The sequence below is a fragment of the Peromyscus californicus genome, unplaced genomic scaffold (assembly GCF_007827085.1).
Source record: "Peromyscus californicus insignis strain IS unplaced genomic scaffold, ASM782708v3 Scaffold_9__1_contigs__length_137607984, whole genome shotgun sequence".
Classification (NCBI taxonomy): Eukaryota; Metazoa; Chordata; class Mammalia; order Rodentia; family Cricetidae; genus Peromyscus; species Peromyscus californicus.
Genome location: NW_026294617.1, coordinates 96,370,574 through 96,393,822, shown reverse-complemented (window position 1 = coordinate 96,393,822; position 23,249 = coordinate 96,370,574). Strand labels below are relative to the sequence as shown.

The 23,249-nt window shown below is 38.3% G+C and overlaps 1 protein-coding gene across 2 annotated transcripts in view; it reads right to left on the bottom strand.

The window, feature by feature from the left end:
- Positions 1 to 23,249, bottom strand: part of Dpyd (dihydropyrimidine dehydrogenase) — an 849,077-nt gene that overhangs the window by 213,366 nt on the left and 612,462 nt on the right. For both annotated transcript variants that reach the window (XM_052730491.1, XM_052730492.1), the window contains 2 exons: positions 4,251 to 4,371; positions 3,132 to 3,251 (listed from right to left, as the gene is read on the bottom strand). In XM_052730491.1, coding sequence (XP_052586451.1) covers positions 3,132 to 3,251; positions 4,251 to 4,371 — 241 coding nt within the window. The remainder of the gene's footprint in view (positions 1 to 3,131; positions 3,252 to 4,250; positions 4,372 to 23,249) is intronic.

The window sequence follows — 23,249 nt, the reverse complement described above, 5'->3', positions numbered from 1 at the left end:
ACAATCTCATACACAGACACATGCACACATGCATATTTAAAAATAAAATGCTAAACTATGTTGATTACAATTTATTAAAATTAATTTTATAGCATATACATGATTGTAAAACAATATTTGAAAACCAGTGCAGTAGAATCTGAAATAGTCATATGAGAAACAACTCAATTTGATTGCAATTCTTTAGCTGAGTCTATCTTCCCAATGGACACTAATGCCCTTTGTTACCTAAATGCAACATCTGTACTACAGCCCCTAGTCCCAAGGCTCAGGGATCATTGCAGAAAGGGTTAAAGAGCCAGAGGCTGCAATAAACAACTCCAAGGAAACAGTGTCTTTTTGACATAGCAAGGTGGCTGCATATATGAATTCATAATGGGTACAAAAGCATGTATAAAACCTATGCAGGCTAGAGGTAGACCAATTCCAGCATGGAGAGGCTAGGTGGGCAAGAAAGCCTGTACCACACAATAGCCAAGGAGCTATTGACAACTGTAAGCTGTTGGGAGAGAGAGAGTTCATTTTCTCCAAGAGTGTAGAGCCTGGTAAGTAGACAATGATCCAGGGGAAGACCATACATTTGGGAAGTTTTGGTCAGCACAAATGGGTTTCAATAGATTAAAACAAAAAAAATAACCACCACACACAAAGTTGGGTGGATTGGGTGTGGATCTGAGAAGAGTTGGGAGGGGATGAATATGATCAAAACACATTATACAAACTTCACAAAGAACTAATAAAAATTTTTTAAAAATTAAAAGAGTACTGAAATGTGGCCTGGAAAGATGGCTCAGTACACCTATAATGTACTTGCAGAGGAGCTGAGTGGTCCCATCACCCACATTTGGAGGCTTCCAACCACAGTAAACTCCAGTTCCTGGGGAACTGCATAACCTTTTTTAAGTTCTTCAGTTACCTGCACTCACTCGAATAAATCCACACTTAGATACACATACACACAATAATTAAATAAAACATTAAACATCTTAAAAAAGGAAATGTAGAAATACACCAGGTATATAACTTAATTTCTCTTGATAACATTTCTCTTTTTAGCAACACATAACTTTTTTTTTCCTCAATGCCAGGAAGAGTATTCTGAACAAAATAGAAAGTTTGAATAATAAACTGGAAAATATCCTGAAAGCACCCTTCTCCAGCAGGATGGTGGCCATTCCAACTATTAGTCAGCTTTTCTTAATAAAATCCAAAGACAAATAGGTGTAAAAAATGACACTTTGGTGTTCTGAGAAAACCCTTGGGATGGTATTAGCCATGTGTGGTGACCATTGTTTTCAACTTGTAGAAATATTCAGCATATTTTGTGTGATTTTCTGTACTGGATCAGACTTTGAAGTTCTGACAACCACATCTAAGAGAGCAGCAAAGCATTTAGCTGAAATTTGAAACCAGTATTATCAGTTCTACAAGGCTAGGTTTTGTATGACGTATGCTGAGGGTACTTTGCCACAGCCCTCGCTTCTGCCCTAGAACATCTTATTGTGAGTTTAAGCTGCTATCCTGGTCCTATTACTTTTAAACTACAATAAGCATTTCTTTAAAGTAGAAAGACTGTATTGGTTTTGTTCAGATGGAGAAAGGTTATTTTCAAAACGGATTGTATAGGGTGGATGAATTTAATATAGAACATATTAGAAATGAAGGACAGCCCTTTAAAAATGTGAGGGACATTTTGTTGTTTAAAATGAGAGTTCCAACCCAGCTTAGCTGAGCTTACAGCCCAAGTGAATTTTTATATATGTATTTATAAATCTCAGAAATGGAGTTTCCTGGAAATGCTAACAGGCCCTGAGGTACAGCTTGTGTTCAGTGTATGTATGCTTAAAGACTGAAACATGAAGGACTCTTTCTAATGCTGTAATTTCATAGTTTTATTAGACTGAGTTATAGCAGGGGAAAATATTCAGAAATTGCAGCTTAAATGAGAAAACGTGAATGGGGTGTTACTTATATAAAATACTACCTCAATAGTTCTTTTATTAATTTTTAATGCTCAGCACCCTCTGTGACCTCCTTTATTCTCTTGCTGTCAACATGACAGACTGGAAAAAAAAACTGAAATGAGCTGACAGAAAATGTAGCACACGTTAAGGTCCAACTCCAGAGTCTCTTGACTCTTTCTAGGACCCTTGCTAACACAGCCTGTGCTATTTCACATTACAGTAATAGTTAGGGCCCTGTTTGATAGCTCAGGAGTTGCTTGTCAGTCTTCCTGCTTCACACATGGTGGCCTGAGCATTCAGTTTTAAGCATAATAGAGCCCCATGTCCTTGTGGCTTTACCTTGGCTCATGGACATGTTTCATCTATACTGCAGCCTTCTTCAGCATAGACAAGGATTTTGCTGTCAATCCTGCCTCTTCCGAAAGTACATTTTGGTCTGATTCAGCAATGCCTTTCTGGAATTGTGGAGCACCATTGCTTTCTGTATATTTACCACTTTATCACCAAGGAAACTAACCCCCATTTCAGTACAGTCAAGAACCTCAAGGCATCATCTCTGCAAGGCTAAGTTCATGTTGTCACAGCAACGGAGTATGGAGGGCGACCAGACCAGAAGGGACCTTGGAAGTAAACTTCTCTCTCTTTTTCAGATTCAAGTGTAAGAGGATAAAAAAGAAGTAGAAAACTTGTGAGGTCAGCCCCATGTCTCATCGCTAAAGTTAAATATTGAGCTTTAATGGATAGTTCTGAGTTGTGAAATCAGGGTGCTTTAAAGATGACGGAAATATTAAGAGTTTAGAAGGGTGGGAACTGATTTAAGATTATCAAAAAGGTATTATAATTGAGGTACCTTTTCTCTCAAGAGGCTATGGTGTTTGCTTTCACTAATAAGGGGCAATGTAGCCACAGTATTGAAAAACTCTAAGGAAAGCAGAGGTCAGAGGAGAAGGGAGTCAGCATGGCCCTTGTCTGGTATTCTCTCATCTCACCCAATAGTCACTGTAGCCTCATAGTTAATTTGTCCCACCATAGCAATTAGGAAAGTGACCAATAATGAGTGACGTTGGAATCGAAGATCATAAAACACACGAAACTCTTGCTTGCCCCTAACGTATGGCTTCTATCAACATCTAATGAAGTAAAATGCAAGGAATGATCAAAACCCACCTGATACCCCTCCATATGTGGTTCTCTTTCCAAGGCCCACGGCAGGCCAGGGTGTGCCATCGGCTTTCAATCCCATCAGGCCTGAGACAGTGTTGGTGGCTGTAACGCCATCTGCACCACCTGTGAAAAAACATGTGAACATTTGTCTTTAGATCTTGAAGAAAGGATGATTGAAACCCATTCAGGCCCATTCAATCCTGAATTTCCTCCTCCCAAATGTCTGCATTCATTTGACTTTTCCAGTTACACTTAAATGTTAGATACTTTTTTTAAAGCTAGGCAGTGGTGGCACATGCCTTTAATCCCAGCACTCCAGAAGGAGATCTCTGTGAGTGCTAGGCTAGCCTGATTTATGGAGTAAGTTTTAAGACAGCCAGGACTACACAAAGAAAACCTGTCTCGAAAAACTCACACAAAAAAGAAGCTAGATATATATTTTTTTTAATTTTTAATTACCATGGCTTCAATCTCTTTTTTTTTTTTTTTTTTGGTTTTTCGAGACAGGGTTTCTCTGTGTAGCTTTGCGCCTTTCCTGGGACTCACTTGGTAGCCCAGGCTGGCCTCGAACTCACAGAGATCCGCCTGGCTCTGCCTCCCAAGTGCTGGGATTAAAGGCGTGCGCCACCACCGCCCGGCAGCTTCAATCTCTTAATCATTAGATGAGTGTATTGACGTGAAGGTTTTCCAACCAGTGCAAGTTTCTGGGTAATTTACAGTGTCTTTGCAAGTTAAAGTGTGGAAGAAATTGGGCCTCATTCTCATAAATGCAAGGGACAAAAAAGTAAATTCAAAGTGGACATAGCTGTATTTTTCAACCTTAAGACAGATGCAAAAGCTGTTACTAAGTTGTACATGTTGAGGCCCTCAACTTTGGAGTTCTCGGTAGGACTGTAGATTGTTTCATATTTCATGTGTGTTAAGATGTGCAAAATAGGATTCTGTTTTTCAAAGCTAGGTATATGTCTTGTGCATCTGTGAAACCAAGTGGTCCATGCAATATGTTTCTTAAAAGGTAAGTACAGGCATACATATTTGTGTGTAGAAAGTGTCTGCTTTGGCATGGCTGCACCATTGGGGTAGCATTAGTAACTGGGCTACTGATGCAATTCCAGCTCTTACCTTCCTTCGCTGCTCTTGCGATGCTTACAATATCGGTGACATTTGGGGTCAACTTGGCAAAAAATGGAATCCGAACAGCTTGCCTAACCCAGCGACAGATGTTCCTCACCAGCTCTGGATCCTGTTCAAATAGGTCAGTTAAATATAGAACCCAATTAAAGAGTTGTGATCAAAATGTGCCCCCAAACAGTATCAGAGCTGAGCATGTGCAAGATGAGTGGAGCTGACCAAAAACTACATGACACACTTCTCAGATTCCTCCTTAGCATGACTCCTAAATACATCAGGGAGCTAAGGCAAGCACAATTCAGGTGTACTGCAAATCCATTCTGGAAAGGTTAAATTCCTTAAGGGACTCTTTGTAAAATAAAATTATGAAGAAGCAAACAGGGAAAAAGTTTCTCATTTTTCAGTTAAATGGTATCAGAAACACAATATAAACATATGGTTGGAATTCAGGAAAAGTTATAGAATTTCTACTATCTTCATTGTTGGAAACCTAAACAAATATTTGAACTGGTGAATGGTATCCAACGTGAAATCTGTTGTTTTCACTAGAGAAGGCAGACTCTTGCTGAAGTATATTCAAAAGAAACGCTGTGACTTAATCATCCACCAGAATGCAATTTATACTCATGCTAAGATGGATTCACATCCTTGGCTTGCAGAGGAGCTACTCGGTGATGTTAGCTTACTCTTTCTTCTAGGTATTACTAAGATAAGCGAAGGGTTTACAACACTCCTCTATTTCAAAGAATTGGTCAAAATGAGAAATAAAAGAAATAAAATATCAAAATGTTCCTTTTTGAAAACAAGAAATAGACATTTTCCTATGTCTACTGCCTGCAATTTTTCAAGCTTTTATTATTATTACGTTGAATGAAAAAATTATTCTTGACAAGTGCTGATAATATGATTTGATGAATTAGCTTAAAAATTGTAACAGCAATTCATTATCAAACTTGGTAATACTATCTTAGCAAGTTAAAAACTTTTTGATAAAAGAAAAACCAGAAAATACCGTCGTGTATTTAAACTATAAAGTAGTCAGCAAGTACTTCATTTGTAATTAATGTTTTCATGTGTAAAAGACGTTGCTTTTGGTATTTTAACCTTTTAAGTTTGTCTCAGATGAAATTTCTAATGTTATAACCTTTACAGGAACCTTTTCACTTGATTCTAGCATGCTTTGACTTGTCACCCTGTACTTCTCTAAAAGTTCTCTGTTTCTATGCTGAGAGACTGCAGTGAGGTCATTTCCATTGATTGTTGTTTCATTTGAGCCAAACTCAAGACTTTCAACAAGAAATTCTTGGCTTGGCTTGTTCACTTTTCAGAACAGTAATTTCTTCATTAAACATAAATATTAAAAAAAGCACTATACGGAATGCTCTGTGGGGCATACTGTGCATTATGAATAGTAAAATCGGGAGACTTAGCTGTACAAATTCTAACTCATGAAAATGGAGATATGCCCTGGCCCATGCAATGTTCATGAAATATTTATGGCCACTGCATTGGTATTGTGATAGCAGTTGCATCCCTGCGACGTTCATTTCTAAGTTATGAATTTCCATGGGACTTAGCCTAGAAATGACAGTAACTCCAGATATGAATTGCAAGTCCTCTGTGAAAGCACTCTTTAAGGTAGAGTTGAACAATAACTTAAAGATCACTTGAATAGGCTAATATAAGAAGGTAGTCTGATATGAATTACGAAAACATACTTTAAATTGTATTCAGTTCCAATAGAGTAAACACTAATAACCCGGTAGAGCTTCTATGTGACTTTTGATATTATTGACCACCATGTATTTATAATTTACTTTGAATATTTGTCAGAGATTTTTTTTTTTTTGTTTGATTTCTACTCAAAGACTACTTGAAGCAAGTGTCTGGTACCCACTGATTAGCAATTTGGAATTTGTTGAAAGTTTTTTAGTTTCCTAAAGATATCCAGTCCTGTTATAAGTGTGATCACATTGAATGATCTTCCTCGTTTTTGAGCTAGCATGATTTGACCTTCCTATAGTTCCGTGAGGTTGATGTATTCAGACACATTTTTCTTTTCATCTTCAATCTCATCCAAGCCAGCTAGGAGTAATCACCATAGCTAGCCAAAACTGAATTTGAAAGCTTGAGAATTTTAAAGCAATTTCTGACCAACATGATTGTGTAAATATTCCAATAGAACAACAACAACAACAGCAAAAATCCCAAGATTAATAACATAATCAAACAAATGTATCTATTTTGGGGAATTAAGGATGGATGGTAACTGTTCATACTTCCCTCATTTTTTCACAATTTTAATATGAAATTTAGTTCTAAATATCATGTCCTTTTCTATGCCTTGACATTCCCATTCTTCTGAATAGCTTTTTGATATTTGATAACTTTGTCTTTCTTAATGAATCAGGTTCTGAAGTCTTATTTACATATTTTCTGAAAATTTCTCCTCCCAGATCTTAAAAATAGGAACAGGTGCTATTTTCTGTTAGGAGGAATTGAATAGCTGATAATATCAAACCCAACAAAAATAAAAAAAAAAAGAGCTTCAATTTCTGGGAACCCAAAATACATGTGCTGTGGCAATGAAGGAAGAATTAACTAATAACAAACTTGGTGTAATACCTATTACCAAAATTGTCTTAGGCTCTCTTTTGTCCTTCAGTAGCCATTTACCTTAACTACTGTATTTGACCTAACATTCTCCAGTGAGCTAAACCTCTGGCTAAGCTGAGCAGACCTCTAGCCTTAACCAACCCCCAAGGCTAAAGATGCTGTAAGATAACATCTGAAACCCACAGAATCCCTCTGTGGCTACAGCTCACCTAAGGACCACTTCCATGGATTTGTTGAATGTATGGATTTGTGACATTGTCCTTTGGCTATTAAAGGTCATGTTCCCTCTTTTAACAGGAAGCTATGTTTCCAGGCTTTAGTAACATCTATTTGCCTCAGGATAAATTCATTCTTATTTCCTAAAAAGGGAATTTGGTATATTTTTAATTTACTTCTTTTTATATCTATTAAAATCCAAGTTTGGGTCAGAGGAGATTGTAGCTGGAAGATTACAAGTATTTGTTATACTTGGAGAAGACTCCAGTTCAGTTCCCAGTGACAACATTGGGCAGCTCATAACTCTAGCTCCATGAGATCCAACAGCCTATTCAGGCCTCTGTGGGCATGTAAATATATGCACATAATAACACACACACACACACACACACACACACACACACACACACACACACACAACTAGTAATAAAAAAAACTTGGCTATTTCTGGATTTAAAAACAGTTAGGTGTACTTCATGATAAAAGGTATTCTAAAAGCATGTAGTCTAAAACTATGCTTTATGAATCAGAATTTATTTTGAAGAAAATGGACAATCACTTTAAAAGAAACTATAGCTTACTGCTTCTTTCCCCAAATCTAATAAACATAAAATCTAGTAGAACTAGGAAGTTTTTATTGTTGCTTTTTCTATAGGTAGTATCGATGCCAATCTCTGACCTTAACTTCCAAGCTCATTTACAGGAGAACCTGGTATTTTTGCATGCATGTGTGTACATGTTATGTATTTTAATGCTTGTTAACACTTTTGTTATTCATATGAGCACCTGAAAGTGCTCTAATCAACAGCATGTTACCTTGGGGCAGACATGTAAGTGACATCATCAGCCGAAAGGCACTGACATCCTTAAGGAATGAGTGACAGGCCTGGGGAGTAAATGATGCTTTTAAGGGTACCATGTGAACCAAAGTTACAGGGTACACTTACAAAGTGCTACAAAGAGGACAAGAGCAGCCGAGAACCAAATTTGGCCCACATGACAATTTTCATGGGAGCCATAGATGGCAATGCATGCATACAATCTAGCACTTGGGAGGTGTGAGGCAGGAGGACTGCCATGAGTTCAGGACAACTTTTGGCTATTTAGTGTATACCAGGCCCGTCAGGGGCTACATAAACTCCGTCTCAGTGAAAAGAGTGAAGACATCAAGGGAGGGAGGGTGGGAGGAAGGGACAACTACACTGAGAGGAGCCTAGTGTCTTCACACAGTGAATCTTCTCTTGGGGAATTCCCTACAAACCCCACAGAAGGACCAAGTACAAGCTAGAAGATCTAGTGTGGCACATGCACCTCGCATCATTTTTCCCTCTGCAACAGTGAGTGTAAAGCTTAGTTTCTAGCCGGGCGGTGGTGGCGCACGCCTTTAATCCCAGCACTCGGGAGGCAGAGGCAGGCGGATCTCTGTGAGTTCGAGGCCAGCCTGGTCTACAGAGCGAGATCCAGGAAAGGCGCAAAGCTACACAGAGAAACCCTGTCTCGAAAAACCAAAAAAAAAAAAAAAAAAAAAAAAAAAAAAAAAAAAAAAGCTTAGTTTCTAAATTAAGCCATTCGATTCTAAGTCTAGTAACTGCTATATCTCTACTCTCTCTGGGCATAGGGTCTGCCCTTCCACTTCATAGGCCCTTGGGCTGCCCTCTCTGCTATCTGGCAGGCACTGGTTGCAGATCTCAGTGGTGTGACCCCTGACCCCCTTAAAAGAGAAGCACCCCAGAGTGAGGCCTTGTGCACTTCTTGAGAAGCTAAACTACAAGTGAGGTTTTTAACTTTAAGAAACATTTCTTCCCAATTTACCTGGTAATTTTCAGTCTGTATGATTCTTTTCAAAATGGATTTCTTAGAAGATGGCATTTCAATGAATTCACTGAAAAATGTTACCAGTTATAAAATGTTTTCCACTAAGAAACTCCTAAGTCTTAATTCACATGACATGACAGGAGCTGTATGGCATTTTTATTACGTCTACTTCTCTGATGGAGAGAACTGGGGCCCGGAAGATCAATCTGAGTGCTTATTTCATCTTCTTAATTTTCTTTCCCATTATCATGTTCTAAACCATCATCTCCTTTAGCAAAATTGCTCCCTAAAGTGAGATTCAGCCATCCCTTGTAAACTAGAACTATAAAAGGATCCAGCTTCATTTATACCTGTGAGACCAGATGTAAGTATAAGGTAATAGGAAAAGAAGACAAATTTGTCTTTCTGTGTCAATAAACTAGGGCAGAGTTCACTGAGGTAAAGGTATTAGTGAATTTGAGGACTGTGTGTTGGCATGGAGATGGTTTAAATGGACTTAAGTCTTATCATGTGTGTTTCTCGAATGATTTTTCTTAACTTAAGCATTATGAGTTGTGCAACTACTTTGGGAAATGTCTTGGTAGTTTGCTATTAAAGTAAGCATATGCTTAGTAACTATCCAGAAATTCCATTCAACTATATATTCAAAAGATATGGTGACTTCGTTTCAAACAAAGATTTTTCACATGAGTTATTCTAGCAACTTTTTCAAAGGAGTTCTCCATTGGAAATGACCCCAATATCATACCATTCAAACGTGAGTGAATAAATGTGTAGTGTGTATCCATCTAATAAGAGTAATTAGAGGCAAAAAGAAACAAACCAGGGAATCACGCCACAGTTTAGCAGTGACTAAAAATCTATTTTGAGTGAAGGAAGTGAAGAAAATCACATGTCATATGTGAGTCCATTTATATGAAATTCTACACAAAGAAAAGCAGAGCATTGAGTCCATTTATATGAAATTCTACACAATGGTAAGCAGAGCATTGAGTGCTGGACTCAAGACTAGCACCAGCGGAAGAGTAACTAGGGAGTGGAATAGAGAAATTTTTGAGTGTGCTAGATATAATCTTTGCAGTGATATAGACATTGGCCAAATTATACCAAACTCTATGGTTTACTATGTTCATTGGATCATGGGTATACTGTGTTGTCATAACTTCATCTACATCTTATAATAATTAAGGGAACTAACATGGAAAAGCAAAGTGTGAGGGGCTTCTGGCAATATGGGATCTATTCTTTTAGCAAGTATTCGTTGATCATGTGTTATTGCAGTTGGCCTATGCTGGGCACCTAAGTGATAAAACCAGGAAGTTGAAGTAGACTCAGAACATAATCCAAGTGACAAAATACATGATGGGTGTAAAATGTCACTGAAAGGTATCATCATAGAATTTGTCATTTCAGATTGTTTCAGAATATGCAGACCAGCACCTGGTATACTGTAGCCATTCATGAAATGGTGTCAAATTGAGAGAATTTACACTGCCAAAATCAACAGAGATTTTTTTTCTTCCTATTTAATTTGAAGGAAATAGTATGATAAAATTATTTGGTCCAGGACAAATGAACAATAACTATCTTTAACTCTATACATTGTGTTTGACAAAAGAGATTTAAAGATATATAAGATATGATCCTTATTCCTAAAAAAGTGATAATGTTTTATAAGCTGCACGTAACAAACACACACTGTATGTATAAAATATAATGTATATAAAAGCAAAGAATGTGTGTGTGTGTGTGTGTGTGTGTGTGTGTGTGTGTGTGTGTGTGTGTGTATTAGGCTGCTAGTGGTGGAATCCAGGACACTACACCTGCTAGGCAAAGGCTTCACCACAGAGTTCCACCTCTATCCCTTTATTTGTGTGTTTTTCAGAGGCTTTCTGTGCCTAAGGCAGTACAAAATGTCACAGGGTCATTTGTATGCTTTTTTCTCTACAGACACATAGCTTTCTCTCTCATCTAAAGCCTTTTCTTATTTCTCTTCTCCCTCTCCCCCTCCCTCCCTCATCCCCTCCCTTTGTCCCCCCCCCCCCATCTCCAGAATGTCCTTCTCTTGTGCCTGCTTAACATCCCTCATGGAAGCTTTCTGGGACCAAGGGTCCCATGGTCCTCAGCCCAGAATCAATTAGTAAATGATTGTCTCTATAGTGCGCCCATATGTTCCTCTTAACTGCTTGTCAGCATGGTTAGAACTGTCTTCCTCCTTGTCTGATCTGTAAACACAGAGTCTGAGACACTAGAGAATCCCTTCAAATTTTGTGTTCAGAGACAAAAATGAAGGCTACCTAGCTGTGTGTCAGTATTACACCCCAGATGTTCTTCATGTTCTATGGAACCAAAACAAGCTATAGAAACAAAACATCAATGTGTGTGTATATATATATATATTTGTGTGTGTATATATATATATATATTTACAACAGGAGGATTTGCAGAAAGCCTTCTGGTATCCCTCAGTCAGTGAAACTACATGAGGCCCCTTGACCCGATGGCATCCTGAAACTCTATAGAGTGCCCCAGGCTGCCTACAGTCCCTTCTATCTGAATCTTTATGGCACTGAGTCTTCAGAGTGACCCTATCTCAACCATAAGACCTTTGTACCTGAAGCTCTGCTGGAGAAGGCAGAGCCTGTTTATGGTCATGAAAGCTGGGAGGGTTTCTATGTCTTTAAATACAGTCCCTGTGACTATGACTTATTGCTGCTTGTTCTTGCTTGTCCCTGGTGTGGCGCTGCTCTGGCGTTCTTGGTGTGGATGCTTTCCACTGCCCTTGTGTCTCAGCAGCTTGCAATTTTCCTCATAGTGTAAGAATCAGCAAGCACTACATCTCTGTCTCTCACTCCTGATTGCCTGGGGTTCTTCGTGTGCTATTTTCATCCTCTGTCATGACCTTCGGGTCCTCTCGCTCACTTTCCACCAGCTCATTTCTTCTTTACTCTCAAATGACAATGCTAATGGTTATGAAGCTGGAGAATGTGTACCTGTTCAAGACACCTACCCCTGAACGTCCATGGCCCACAGTTCAGTGCACTACACTTTGGGGGCCTGACCCTCATGGTGCTATTCCTAACACCATCTTACTGTATAATGACTTAACTCTACCACACTGTGAATCAAAAACAAAAATACAAATGAACAAACAAACAAACAAAATAACAAGCTGGGATTAGACTCTGAGTGTTAGATGGGACATATAAATTTCAAGATCTATCTTTTTTATTGTTAAGTTGCCATAAGAATTGGTGAGCACCTAAGTTACAAACTAGGATATAAAGGGACTTTAGAAAAGTCATGCCATTTCAGGCAGCATTACCAGACATAGTTACTACTTACATCATTCTCCAAGAATAGACTGTGCTACATGTGTGCATGTGTGAGCTGATGGTCTCTCATGCCTCACACCTCCACCTCTATCTGGATTTTAAACTGAGGTCTTATTCCTCTAAGGGAGGTCCCAGACAATGGTAGGACAACCATGCCACAGACTACCACATTTGTGTCCCATAGCCAACTCTTTTAATACGATACCATTGGCCTGATGCTCTCTCTGTATTGAAGACGGCAAAGGATTCTGTCAAATCTTTACCTCAAATGACTTCCCTCAAACATGGCACACAAATAATTCTACTTTCATTGTACTTCTACCAGCCCTACTTCCCAACAAATCCTTTAACCTCCTTACTCCACCCTGGGACCAGTTCCTGGCGGACTCAATTGCTAGTGTTGCCTACCATACTATTATCTATAATTTGCTTATTAACTTGGTGGTCCAACATAATCTCAAGAAAACAATATATGTAGATGCAGGCAACGCACATTGTCTCCTGACAGCGCCAGTAGGTGGTCAAAGTCATGGACTAGCTCAGCTCAACTGAATCCCCAGCAAGAACCGTAATAATTGCTTAGAACATACTAAAAAGATGTCAGTGGGTAATAACATGCAGGCAGCTGCTGGCACCACCATGTATAGATTCATTTTGGACAAAGGCAAGTGAGTATTTACATGCATAAAAATGAGTTCTTATTCTTTGTGAACTTCAGGCAGCTTGAAATTTGTTTCCTTAATGAAAAGCATCAATGTAAACAGTACAACAATTGATATTTTACACATCTGTTGGTCTATTCACTTAGCTTAAGTTTTCCTAGGCTGGAGTTAGAAAACAACCACAGGCAAAAAACCTCAGTATTTTTATAATCCCATATTGGTGTGAATGATTAACTAAGCCAGGGAGGAGGCTAGTGTAGCACACAGTGCTGTGCCCTGGAGCACCCACTATGCTGATAGATGCATTTAGGATGAAGACAGTCTAGGGAAGTCATGCTTCTGTCCTGGGAACTTGATGAAATTCAAGCAAGAAGGAATTACTGCTGAGGCAATTTGAAATAACATAGCAGAGCAAACTTCAATCCCCTGACAATGGATGGTTTCAGCTAAGGAGAACTCATCCATAACGAGCTGATGCAGTTCCGCAAGGAATTTCTTCCTGCTGCTGCAGTAAGAACGAGGAAGAAATATCTAAATTGTTTGGGTTTGTTTGTTTTGCCAGCCTTTGGACTGATTTCTTTGAGTTAAAATGAGATACCAGAAGTGAAGTGACTTTGTTAAGAAGACTCTGGCTGAAATATGTGGTAGGGAAGGTTTCAAACATGGCACTTTGTAAGTGTGACATTTATAAGCTCTTGGCATAAAATTTGTAGATACTAGATTTTACTCAAAATCATGAGCAGTCCCAAATCCATTGGTTTATTTATGTGCACTTAGGTAGCAGATTTTAAGAATACATACCTTGAGGTCTGTGTCTTTGTCTCATCACTGTTGCTATGATAAAATACACCGACCAAAAAGAAAAACTTAGGAGAACCAGGGTTGATTTTAGCTCAAAATTTCAGGTTACAGTCTATCATATCAGAACAGTCAAGGTAGCAGTGAGTTAAAATAGTTAGTCCTGTCACATCCATAATCAGGAGCAGAGAGAAATGAGAGCATGCTTACTAGTCAGGTAGCTTAGTCTACTCTTACAGAATCCAAGGCCCTCTGCCTAGAGAATGGTGTTACTTTCAGTGGGCTGAGTCTTCACACTTCAACTAAGCTGGTTAAGAAAAGTCAATCATAGCCATGCTCACAGGCCAATATGATCTAGACAATGCCTCATTGAATTCTGTTCTCAGGTGGTTCTAGATTTCAGCAAGCTGACAATACAAACTAGCCATCATAGTATGTGCTTGTGTGTGTGTGTGTGTGTGTCTGTCTGTGTCTGTGTCTGTGTGTCTGTGTTGTAGATTTAAAAAATTATTCTGTTTTTAAAGCCTTCCAGACATCAAGGAAAGAAAAGATGATCATATCATCCCATGTTGAGTTTATTACAGACATGTGGAGACACAGATGAAAGTGACAGAAAGGTTTTGAGTGAGAAGGAAGCAGTGATCTGCCCGTCATTTTAAAGGACATGTAGAAGCTCTGGGGCTTTGAGTTTGGCTCCATGTTCCATTAAAATGGATATCTGTTTCTTTAAGGATTAGTAACTGTGATGTCAGGGCTGGAGAAATGGCTCAGTGGGAAAGAGTGATTGTACCAGTAATAGCACCTCCTGAGGCTGAGTCTCAGCACCTACATAAAAAAACAAAACAAAACAAAAAACAAAAACAGGTGCCATCACATATACTTGTAACCCCAGCACTGTGGGGTCAGAGAAAAGAGGGTCACTGGGAAAGCCTAACCCCTGGTTCAGTGAAGACTACAAAGAGCAAAACAGACCTACAGGTATGTGGAACCCCAGAGCTTCTGGAGACAGGAACAGGAATACAGATAGCTGAAGCTTGCTAGTTGTCAGTCTAGCTCCAGTTTTAATGAGATGCTCTATCTCAAAAAAATAAGGTGGAGTGGGATAGAGCAGAATATTATATGTCTTCTTCTGTCTTCTGTGCATGGACCTGCACAAACATGTGTGCATACACCATATGTGTACCACATACATACATGTACATAGCCCGCACACAAAGTAATCTTTTAAAAAGTAAATCATGATGCTAATGAGCATGCTGGTCATTCCTTAGTGCCCTTATTGCATGTGTGCATCCACTCAGTTGCTCCCCATTTCTATATTGCCTACTTGGTTCTACAGTTTAAGTTCTTTGCCTTTGGAAATTTTGCATATTGGGATCTGTGTTTATTAATAAAATCAATAGAAGATCAGATTAATCACCAAGTATGTCGATTTTAGCCATTTGTCCAATCCAATGTCACATTTCTATTTCATTGTGTGAAGATCCCTACTGTATGGCATGGGAATGAGACACAAAACACTTACAAAAGTCATATACTAACCCAGGGTGTCATGGTTGTGTTTTCATAGAGCTGGAGATAAAACCTAGGGTATGACACATGCTAACACTGGGATATATTCCCAGCTTTCTTTTTGAAACTTTTCATTTTGACATAGTGTCACACTAAATGACCCTAACTGGCCCTGGCCTTGCAATTCTTAGGTATCCGCTTCATAAGTAGCAGGGACTACAAGTCTAGAGCGTCAGATCCAGTTAAATCAGTTGTCTTCTCCACTCTCCTGTACCTGAAAGACAAGTACTCAATCTAAGTTTAGACCAGTGCATATTCGACCAAAGCCATTTATCCAGAAAAGTGGTAAGCATGCATGTGCTTATATGCAGTGCACTGTATACGAATGACCCAGTGATGGACCACAGCCTACATATAGCAGGGAGGTTCTTGGTATGTTTCTCTAAACTCCTGTGGTTTCTGTCTTCTCCACTTCTGTAAGACATCTTCTAGCCAGAGAGGTCTTGTGATGAGGGGTTTCTATGGGTACTTAAATACTATCCAGTATGGAAGGGTATGAATTGCTGTTTTACATTTCATAAAAAGTTGTTGACTTCTTTTGATGTAGTCTCTAGCTGTCTGAGTTTAGCTTGGGATATATTATCTGGTCCAACAAATAGTGGCCAAGGTAATCAGGAAACATGTTTTTGTGGCAGCTTTGTGCACCAGATATGTCTCTGACCACTTTTCCTCAGAAAGGAGCCATGGTCCCTGAAGGCATCAGAGTGAGGCATCGACTTTGTCTTAAAACAGCAACAACAATCCCTTAGAACTGAAATATAATCTCACTTATGGTAGTGAAAATTTACTAGAATCAGTATAATATCTAAATGACCTTTGGGATTTCAATGTATCTCTATTCTTCTGTAAGTCCTTTAGCATTTGAGCATGCTAAAATAAGCAAGCCCTCATGAAATTCAAAAGACCTTTGAAGAAAGAAAGGATATGTACAGGCAGATTCAGGGAAGCTTGATTTAAAATGTATTAAGAGAAGCTATGATTTCTTAAAAGATGGATACATAGACAGAGGATGGTAATATAGCCCATAAGGGAAAATATCTTGAGGCACTGAAATTAAATGAAAATACGATCTCCTCTTCAGTTTGAATACCTGTGTGATTACCAATTCGACAAGGATCTTTCATTTATCCCAACTCAACTTCACAGAAGTGCCTGAAGCCTGCATTGTTGATAAGACACTTGATGAAGCTTGCATAGGGGAAAAATCTTCACACTGCTTGATATACAGAATCATATTAGTACTAAAACAGATGGGTATTTACTTGTACAGTATTCAACAAATGGAAAGTACCTAGAGATGGCTAAATTTAGAAAGTTTAAAACTTTGCAATTATTTTTTTCATTTAAGAAGGAAGACTGTGGTAAACTTTCCTGGGTTACAGATTAATAGCTAGATGTAGTAGGAGTTAATTAGAAGTTTAGATAACATAGACTAAGGACTTGTAACATAGAGAGCATGCTGTTTCATACTTTTCTGTTTGCTAATAGTCCTGACTCTTAACATGCAGCTGTTGCAGTAACAATTTACATAATCTTTACTGTTTACCCATCTTTGATAAGTAAAGGAATTATGAGAAGCCAGAAAAGTGATCAAATGTGGACCCAGGTCCTTAACTGGGCACTTGTCACTACACTATCCTGAAGCTAAGCATGCAGGTTTTTTTGTTTTGTTTTTTTGAGAGGAGGTTCACTATGGAGCCTTGACTGTTTTAGAATTCACAATGTAGAGCAGACTGGCCTCAGACTCACAGAGATCTATTTGCCTCTGTCTACTGAGTGCTGTGGTTAAAGTAATGGGCCAACACTCCTAGCCTTATGCATGCAGTCTTTTAATACTGATGTTTTAGTATATGAAATAAATATAAAAACAATCCAAAACAATTTGCTTTATTTGAAGTGTGTATAGAATAAATGAAATCTAGTTAAGCAATTAGATAATGTGTGTGTGTGTGTGTGTGTGTGTGTGTGTGTGTGTGTGTGTGTGTGTGTGAAATTGAGAGAGAGAGAGAGAGAGAGAGAGAGAGAGAGAGAGAGAGAGGGAGAGAGAGAGAATGAATTTATGGAAGACAAAAATGAAAATGATTTATAGATGAAGAACCTCCAGATGGCACAAGCTTTAGTAAGGCATATGGAACAATACATGAATAAAGACACAAAAGAAGGACTTGGACAAAACATTAGAATGTTTATCAAGATGTGAAATGGAAGGATCTAGTACATAGGAAGGAACCAGGGAGGAGAAGGCATTGCTACTTGGTTCTACCAGAATTAGGGTCATTCTCCGAAACAGTTTTCTTTTTATTCTTTGGAGAATAAAACATGGAAGGTCACATGTTCAGGTCCATGTTTAGAAACCTAACTCCATACATGTCTCTGCAGCATGCAGGTTGAAGTAAGAAGAGAAAATGGTCTAATGTGAAGAACTGACTATACAAATAAAGAATTCAAAGCAGACCAAGTAGCCATTTAAGATAACTTGTTTCTTTCATAGCCACAGAGTAATTTTAATGTATTTGTGTTCTACAATGTGTAATGATGAATAACAAATCAAAACTGGAGGATGAAAATCAAAGTGGCTCTGGGGACCCTAACTACTGGGGGAGAGCAATTTCCTCAACCAAGTAATATGGTCAAGAGTGGTAGACTTGGAAGAGAAATGGTACAAGACTTCGAATATAATTAGGCGAGGTTCCTATGAGACTGCCTAGCTGAAGGAATCTGAGGGTGAGTTTATAAAAATTTGTCAAGAGGAGAGGAGTTTAAGAAATGTAAAGTGGGGAGTAATCAGATCATGGCTGAAGTTCTTTGAATTGAAGAGAAGTAAAGAAGGGTTTTAAGTCATAAGATCATTGGTTCTAAGCTGCTGAATGTTTGCAATGGAGAGATGGTGGGGGGGAGAAAGAAGGAGAGGGAGAAGGAGAGACAGAGGGAGAGAAGACAATGAGGTCCCTGTTCTAAAATACTGCTGTAAGGAAATCAGAGTAGCAAGTAAAATTTCGGCAATAAATAATGCCCTCATTGGCATTGACAATTGAAGAGCTGTGATCTGAGGTGGAAGGTACATTGGGTTGGGTTAGAGATGTAGAATCAAAGAAAGTCACTAGTAAATTTAACCTGAGCTATTAGACCTCAGAACTGTACTTGACATAAAAATGTACGTAAGTGGATACATTAATTATGTTACACTTCACAATTAGAACTAAGGACACTGTGAAAGCAATCATTTGCTATGTTGTGAAGTATTGCATTAATGTGAGCAGAAAGAGAACCTGTTATTAAAGGTCCCAGATGTGATTTACCCATCTCTGGATTCTTACAATGTGAAATGAGTGGCAGTTGGAAACCCAAAGGATGAACTATGATAATTAAATATATAAGTGACAGTGCAGATCTAGATGGGATCTGAGCAAGTGATTGAAATTATTCCCAGGGAATATCAATCTACCATACTTACAACTGTTAATGATTTATTAAAGTATCCCTGCATATATTCATTTTATTGTACAGAAATACTTCTAGTTTATTGTTTTCTTCAAATCATCCCCAGTGAGATGTATAAGGAGTCCTGATTCTTACAACATCTAGGATCATCAATTTCATGTGAATATTCTTCTCATCTTGCTACAGGTTAAAGTAACATCATTTGTCTCACTTTAGATAAAGGTGAAAAAATAGCCTGTTTATCACAATTTATACAACTCTTCTGCATAAATCTTCCTTCAGAAATTATTTAAAATAAAGTGATTACTTAATTACAAGAAGTATTGTCTAATGATTGTGAACAGAAAATTAAGTTTAAGTGAAAAATGAAAGAGCATAACAAGATAACTAAACAAGAGCAATATTACAAAGAAATATTTCTATTTCATTTGAGTTAGATTATGCATTCCTCAAACTTTTACATTTATCACTCTAGTTGTATAATCTTCCTTCATTTTGTGTATGTGTGTCTGTCTGTCTGCCTGAACATGTGTGCCATTTCATGTGCACCTGTGTACTGGACAGAGGTGAAACTTCACTGCTATTCTTCCAGTGTCATTGATCTTGTTTTTTGAGGCAGGGTTTCTCACTGGACTGGAACTCACCGTTTAGTCTAGGCCAGGCTGGACAGTGAGCCCCAGGGATCCTCCATTCTCTACCTTTCTCCCCAGCACTGGGGTAACAAGTGTTGGCCACCATCCTCTGTTTTGCATACATGGAATTTAGGGATCAGACTCAGGTTCTCATGGTTACATGACAGGATGTAATTGAGTGAGCTATTTCCCCAGCCCTAGACTTTTATATCATATACAGTGTTCTTTGTCAAAAGTCTTCTTCACTACACCCTTTGAATATTCACATTGCATTAATACAATTCTTCATATACTACATCTTACATTTTCTTAATTGGGGAGCTTTGAGATTGTCGGCAGATCTTACTACGAATAATATTGGACTTTCTATTTTCCTTTTAGGAACCTGCTTAGACTTAAGTCTGGGGACAACTATTGGTGAGTCCTGAGGGACATCGATATTGTCTTCCCTGGCATCTCCTTCAGAGAAAGTCACTGCTGGTTTAGAAGATAATAAAGGATTAACTTCCTCAGACAAAAAGCAGCAAAGGCAATATTTCAAGGGTTGGGGTGGGAGAGCATCTGTTGAGGGTAGAGAGACTACTTCCTGAGGTGAGATAAACCCTTGGGAATCTAAGGGCTCAAAATTCTCAGCTTCAATAGGGTCCTCCCACATATCACCATTACTAGTTACAGGATCCCATTCATCACCAATTAATACATTTACATTAAGCACTGATACTGTCTGAGGTTGGGAATTAAATTTTCACTGTGATTCAGCCAACCTTATATAATGGGGGCTTTAGTTTGATTTTCCACAACTTGAGCTCTGAGGCTGCTGGAGAAGAAATTCTCTTCCAGGCCACAGTTAGAAGCCTTTGGGTTGCTTATATATGTTTGGAGCTGGTCAGTTTTATCACTGGCTTCATTGCCCTTCACAGTATTCAGAGATGCTAGAAGTTGGTTAATATTTCCATGGAGATTATTATTTTCCTTTGTCAATTTATCATGATATGTTAGGAGCAACGGACCAGCAGAATCATTTTCCTTAGTTTTCCACAAATCTGTTGCCTCTCACAATTGGCAAATTAGGATAATTAAATGCATTTGTCTCCTTAGTCTGTAAAACAGTTCACACCATGTGCTTTCAACATTCTCCAAACTTCTAGGAAAGACTTCAGTAACTGTCGGTGTTGGTAAATTGGAAAGCCTATTTCAGATATTTTTAAAAAATCCATCCTTATACTTACTTCTCTTACACTAGAACTACTTCTGGTAACAAAAACTGTATTAGTTAGGTTCTCTAAAGAAACAGAACTTACAGAATGGATCTATATACATATTTAGAAAGGGAATTTATTAGAATGGCTTACAGGATGTGGTCCAGCTGGTAGAATAATGGTTGTATGCCAACAGAAGATTAAGGAATCCACAAGGCTGTATGTCACAGCTAGTCTTCAGTATATGTCAGATCCCAAAGTAGGCTCCAATGCCAGTGAATGAATAAACTTGATAGTGAGGGCAAGATCAGCAGGCAAGCTTCCTTTTCCCATATCCTTTATATAGGCTGCTAGCAGAAGGTATGGCCCAGATTAAAGGTAGATATTCCTACCTCAAAAGATCTGGATTAAAGGTTCACCTTTCTACCTCAAAAGATCCTGATTAAAAAATGGGTCGTCCCACTTCAAATGCTTTAATTAAGAAAGAAAAAAAATTCCTCACAGGTATACCCAGACTCTTGGGTTATAGTTGATCCAGAGGCAGTCAAGTTGACAACCAAGGATAGCCATTACAAACCTTATCTCCAAAAAAAAATTAATAATAATAAGGTGGAAATCATCAAAGTAAAATACTTAGTGTTCACCTCTGGCTTTTACAAGTACATGCAGGAGTATTCATGGACCCACACCACCAAACATGTATGTGCAAAAATACATATTAAAAATTGAAATGAGTGGACATTTCATAAGTGAATACTATGATGAATATATTTTTAAAGTATGTATTAGGTTACACATAAAGGCAGCCTAGTTAAAATAGAGAACAGAGCTATGCATTACTGACAGGAAGAAATGATTGTCTTAGAGAACCTTACATTGTAGGGGTCCCATCAATTATCGTAGCTACCAATGAAGCACTTCATGGAGAGGAAAGAATGAAACCTGGTTCAGCACAAATTTAGTAGCCAGGCTGGTTCAAAGTTCTGGAGTCTGACACAAATGTTTTAATGTTTACATATTTAAACACAGTAAAACTGTTGGGGATGTCTTTCTGTATGCTGTGAAGGAGTTACTCTGATTGATTGATAAATAAAATGCTGATTGGTCAGTAGCCAGGCAGGAAGTATAGTGTAGGTGGGATAAGAAGTGAGGAGAATTCTGGGAGGTAGAAGGCTGAGTCGGGAGATGCTGCCAATCACTACCACCATGAGAAGTAAGATGTAAAGTACCAGTGAGCCATAAGCCATGTGGCAACTTATAGATTAATAGAAATGGATTAATTTAAGATATAAGAACTAGATAGCAAGAAGCCTGCCAAGGCCATACAGTTTATAAGTAATATAAGTCTCTGTGTGTTTACTTGGGTCTGAGTGGCTGAGGGCCTCGGCGGGACTGGAGAAATGTCCAGCTACAAAACTTTGGAGAAAAAGTTCCCTCATGACAATGATCAAAAGGAAGCTTAAGGCATGGCTACATCAAACTCCCTTGCAAAGTCCATGTCTTTTGCAGAGCACCTGTGACCTCTTCCACAAGAATGGGTTCTACTGAATGGGGAACCAAGTTCAGGATAAGAGCCTAGGGAGGAAGGGTTTGTAATAATCATAATAACAAACTCTTTTGGAAAATTCACGAGAACGTCTTTCATAAGAATGGTTTCTACTTACTGAGAAATAATGCTCAGGAGTGTGGGGGATTTGGGTGAGGGTGGCTCCAAAGAATAACAAAAGATTACCATCTTATTAAACAACACCCATTCCAGCCTTTTGGGTAAACAGGTGTTGATTTCTCCAGGTGAAGAAAATGCCTTCATGTTTAACAATTCTGATTTCTCTAGTGCTATCTGTAAGACATCATGCCTTCTACACTCATACAACCTGCATATCATTTGGAAATCATATATTTTATAATTTGCCCTTGTACATTTAAATTTACTCCAAGTTTATCAACTTTTATTATGGTTATAGTGCAGTCAATCTTTGCAGAAAAAAAATGATTTCTAATTTCTAAACTATCCGATTATATGGGTTCTTCATACCAAGAAGATTCTTATTTTATCTTCTTTGTTTCATATTTAGCTAAGGCTGTGTTTAAATTGTGATGACTTGCAGAAAGTATTTTCCATGATCATAAGAAGAAACTTTTAGACATTATTTCCTAGACTTTGGAGCCAATTGATAGGGTGGACAAAAGCCCAGGACAGCTATTAAAGAGGGGTGAGGAGATGAAGGGAAATTTGAGACTCCTTAACATTTCAAAAGAAGGTATAAGCATTACATAAAATATATTTTAAACTATAATATTGTAAACAATTTGAATCTTACACAAACTCGTTTTATGTAGATTCCATTAACTTTTAATTATCCATGTCAGAATGGAAAGAGCCATTAATATAATAAGTGCATTAAAATGATGTTGATTACTCTTTGGAATGTGATCAGTTAAAAAGGAATACTTCTACCATAATTTCCAGTACTTATTCTTGGAAGAAAGTGATACTAGTCAATACTCTGTTGGCACCAAAGGGTAAGTAAGAGTAAGATGTGGTGCTATTGTGTTCCCCAAAATATTGTGCACCCTAATAAACTTATCTGGGGTCAGAGAACAGACAGCCACTAAATACAAAGGCTAGAAAATGGTGACAATCACACCTTTAATCCTAGCATTCCAGAGACAGAAATCCCTCTGGATCTCTGTGAGTTCAAGG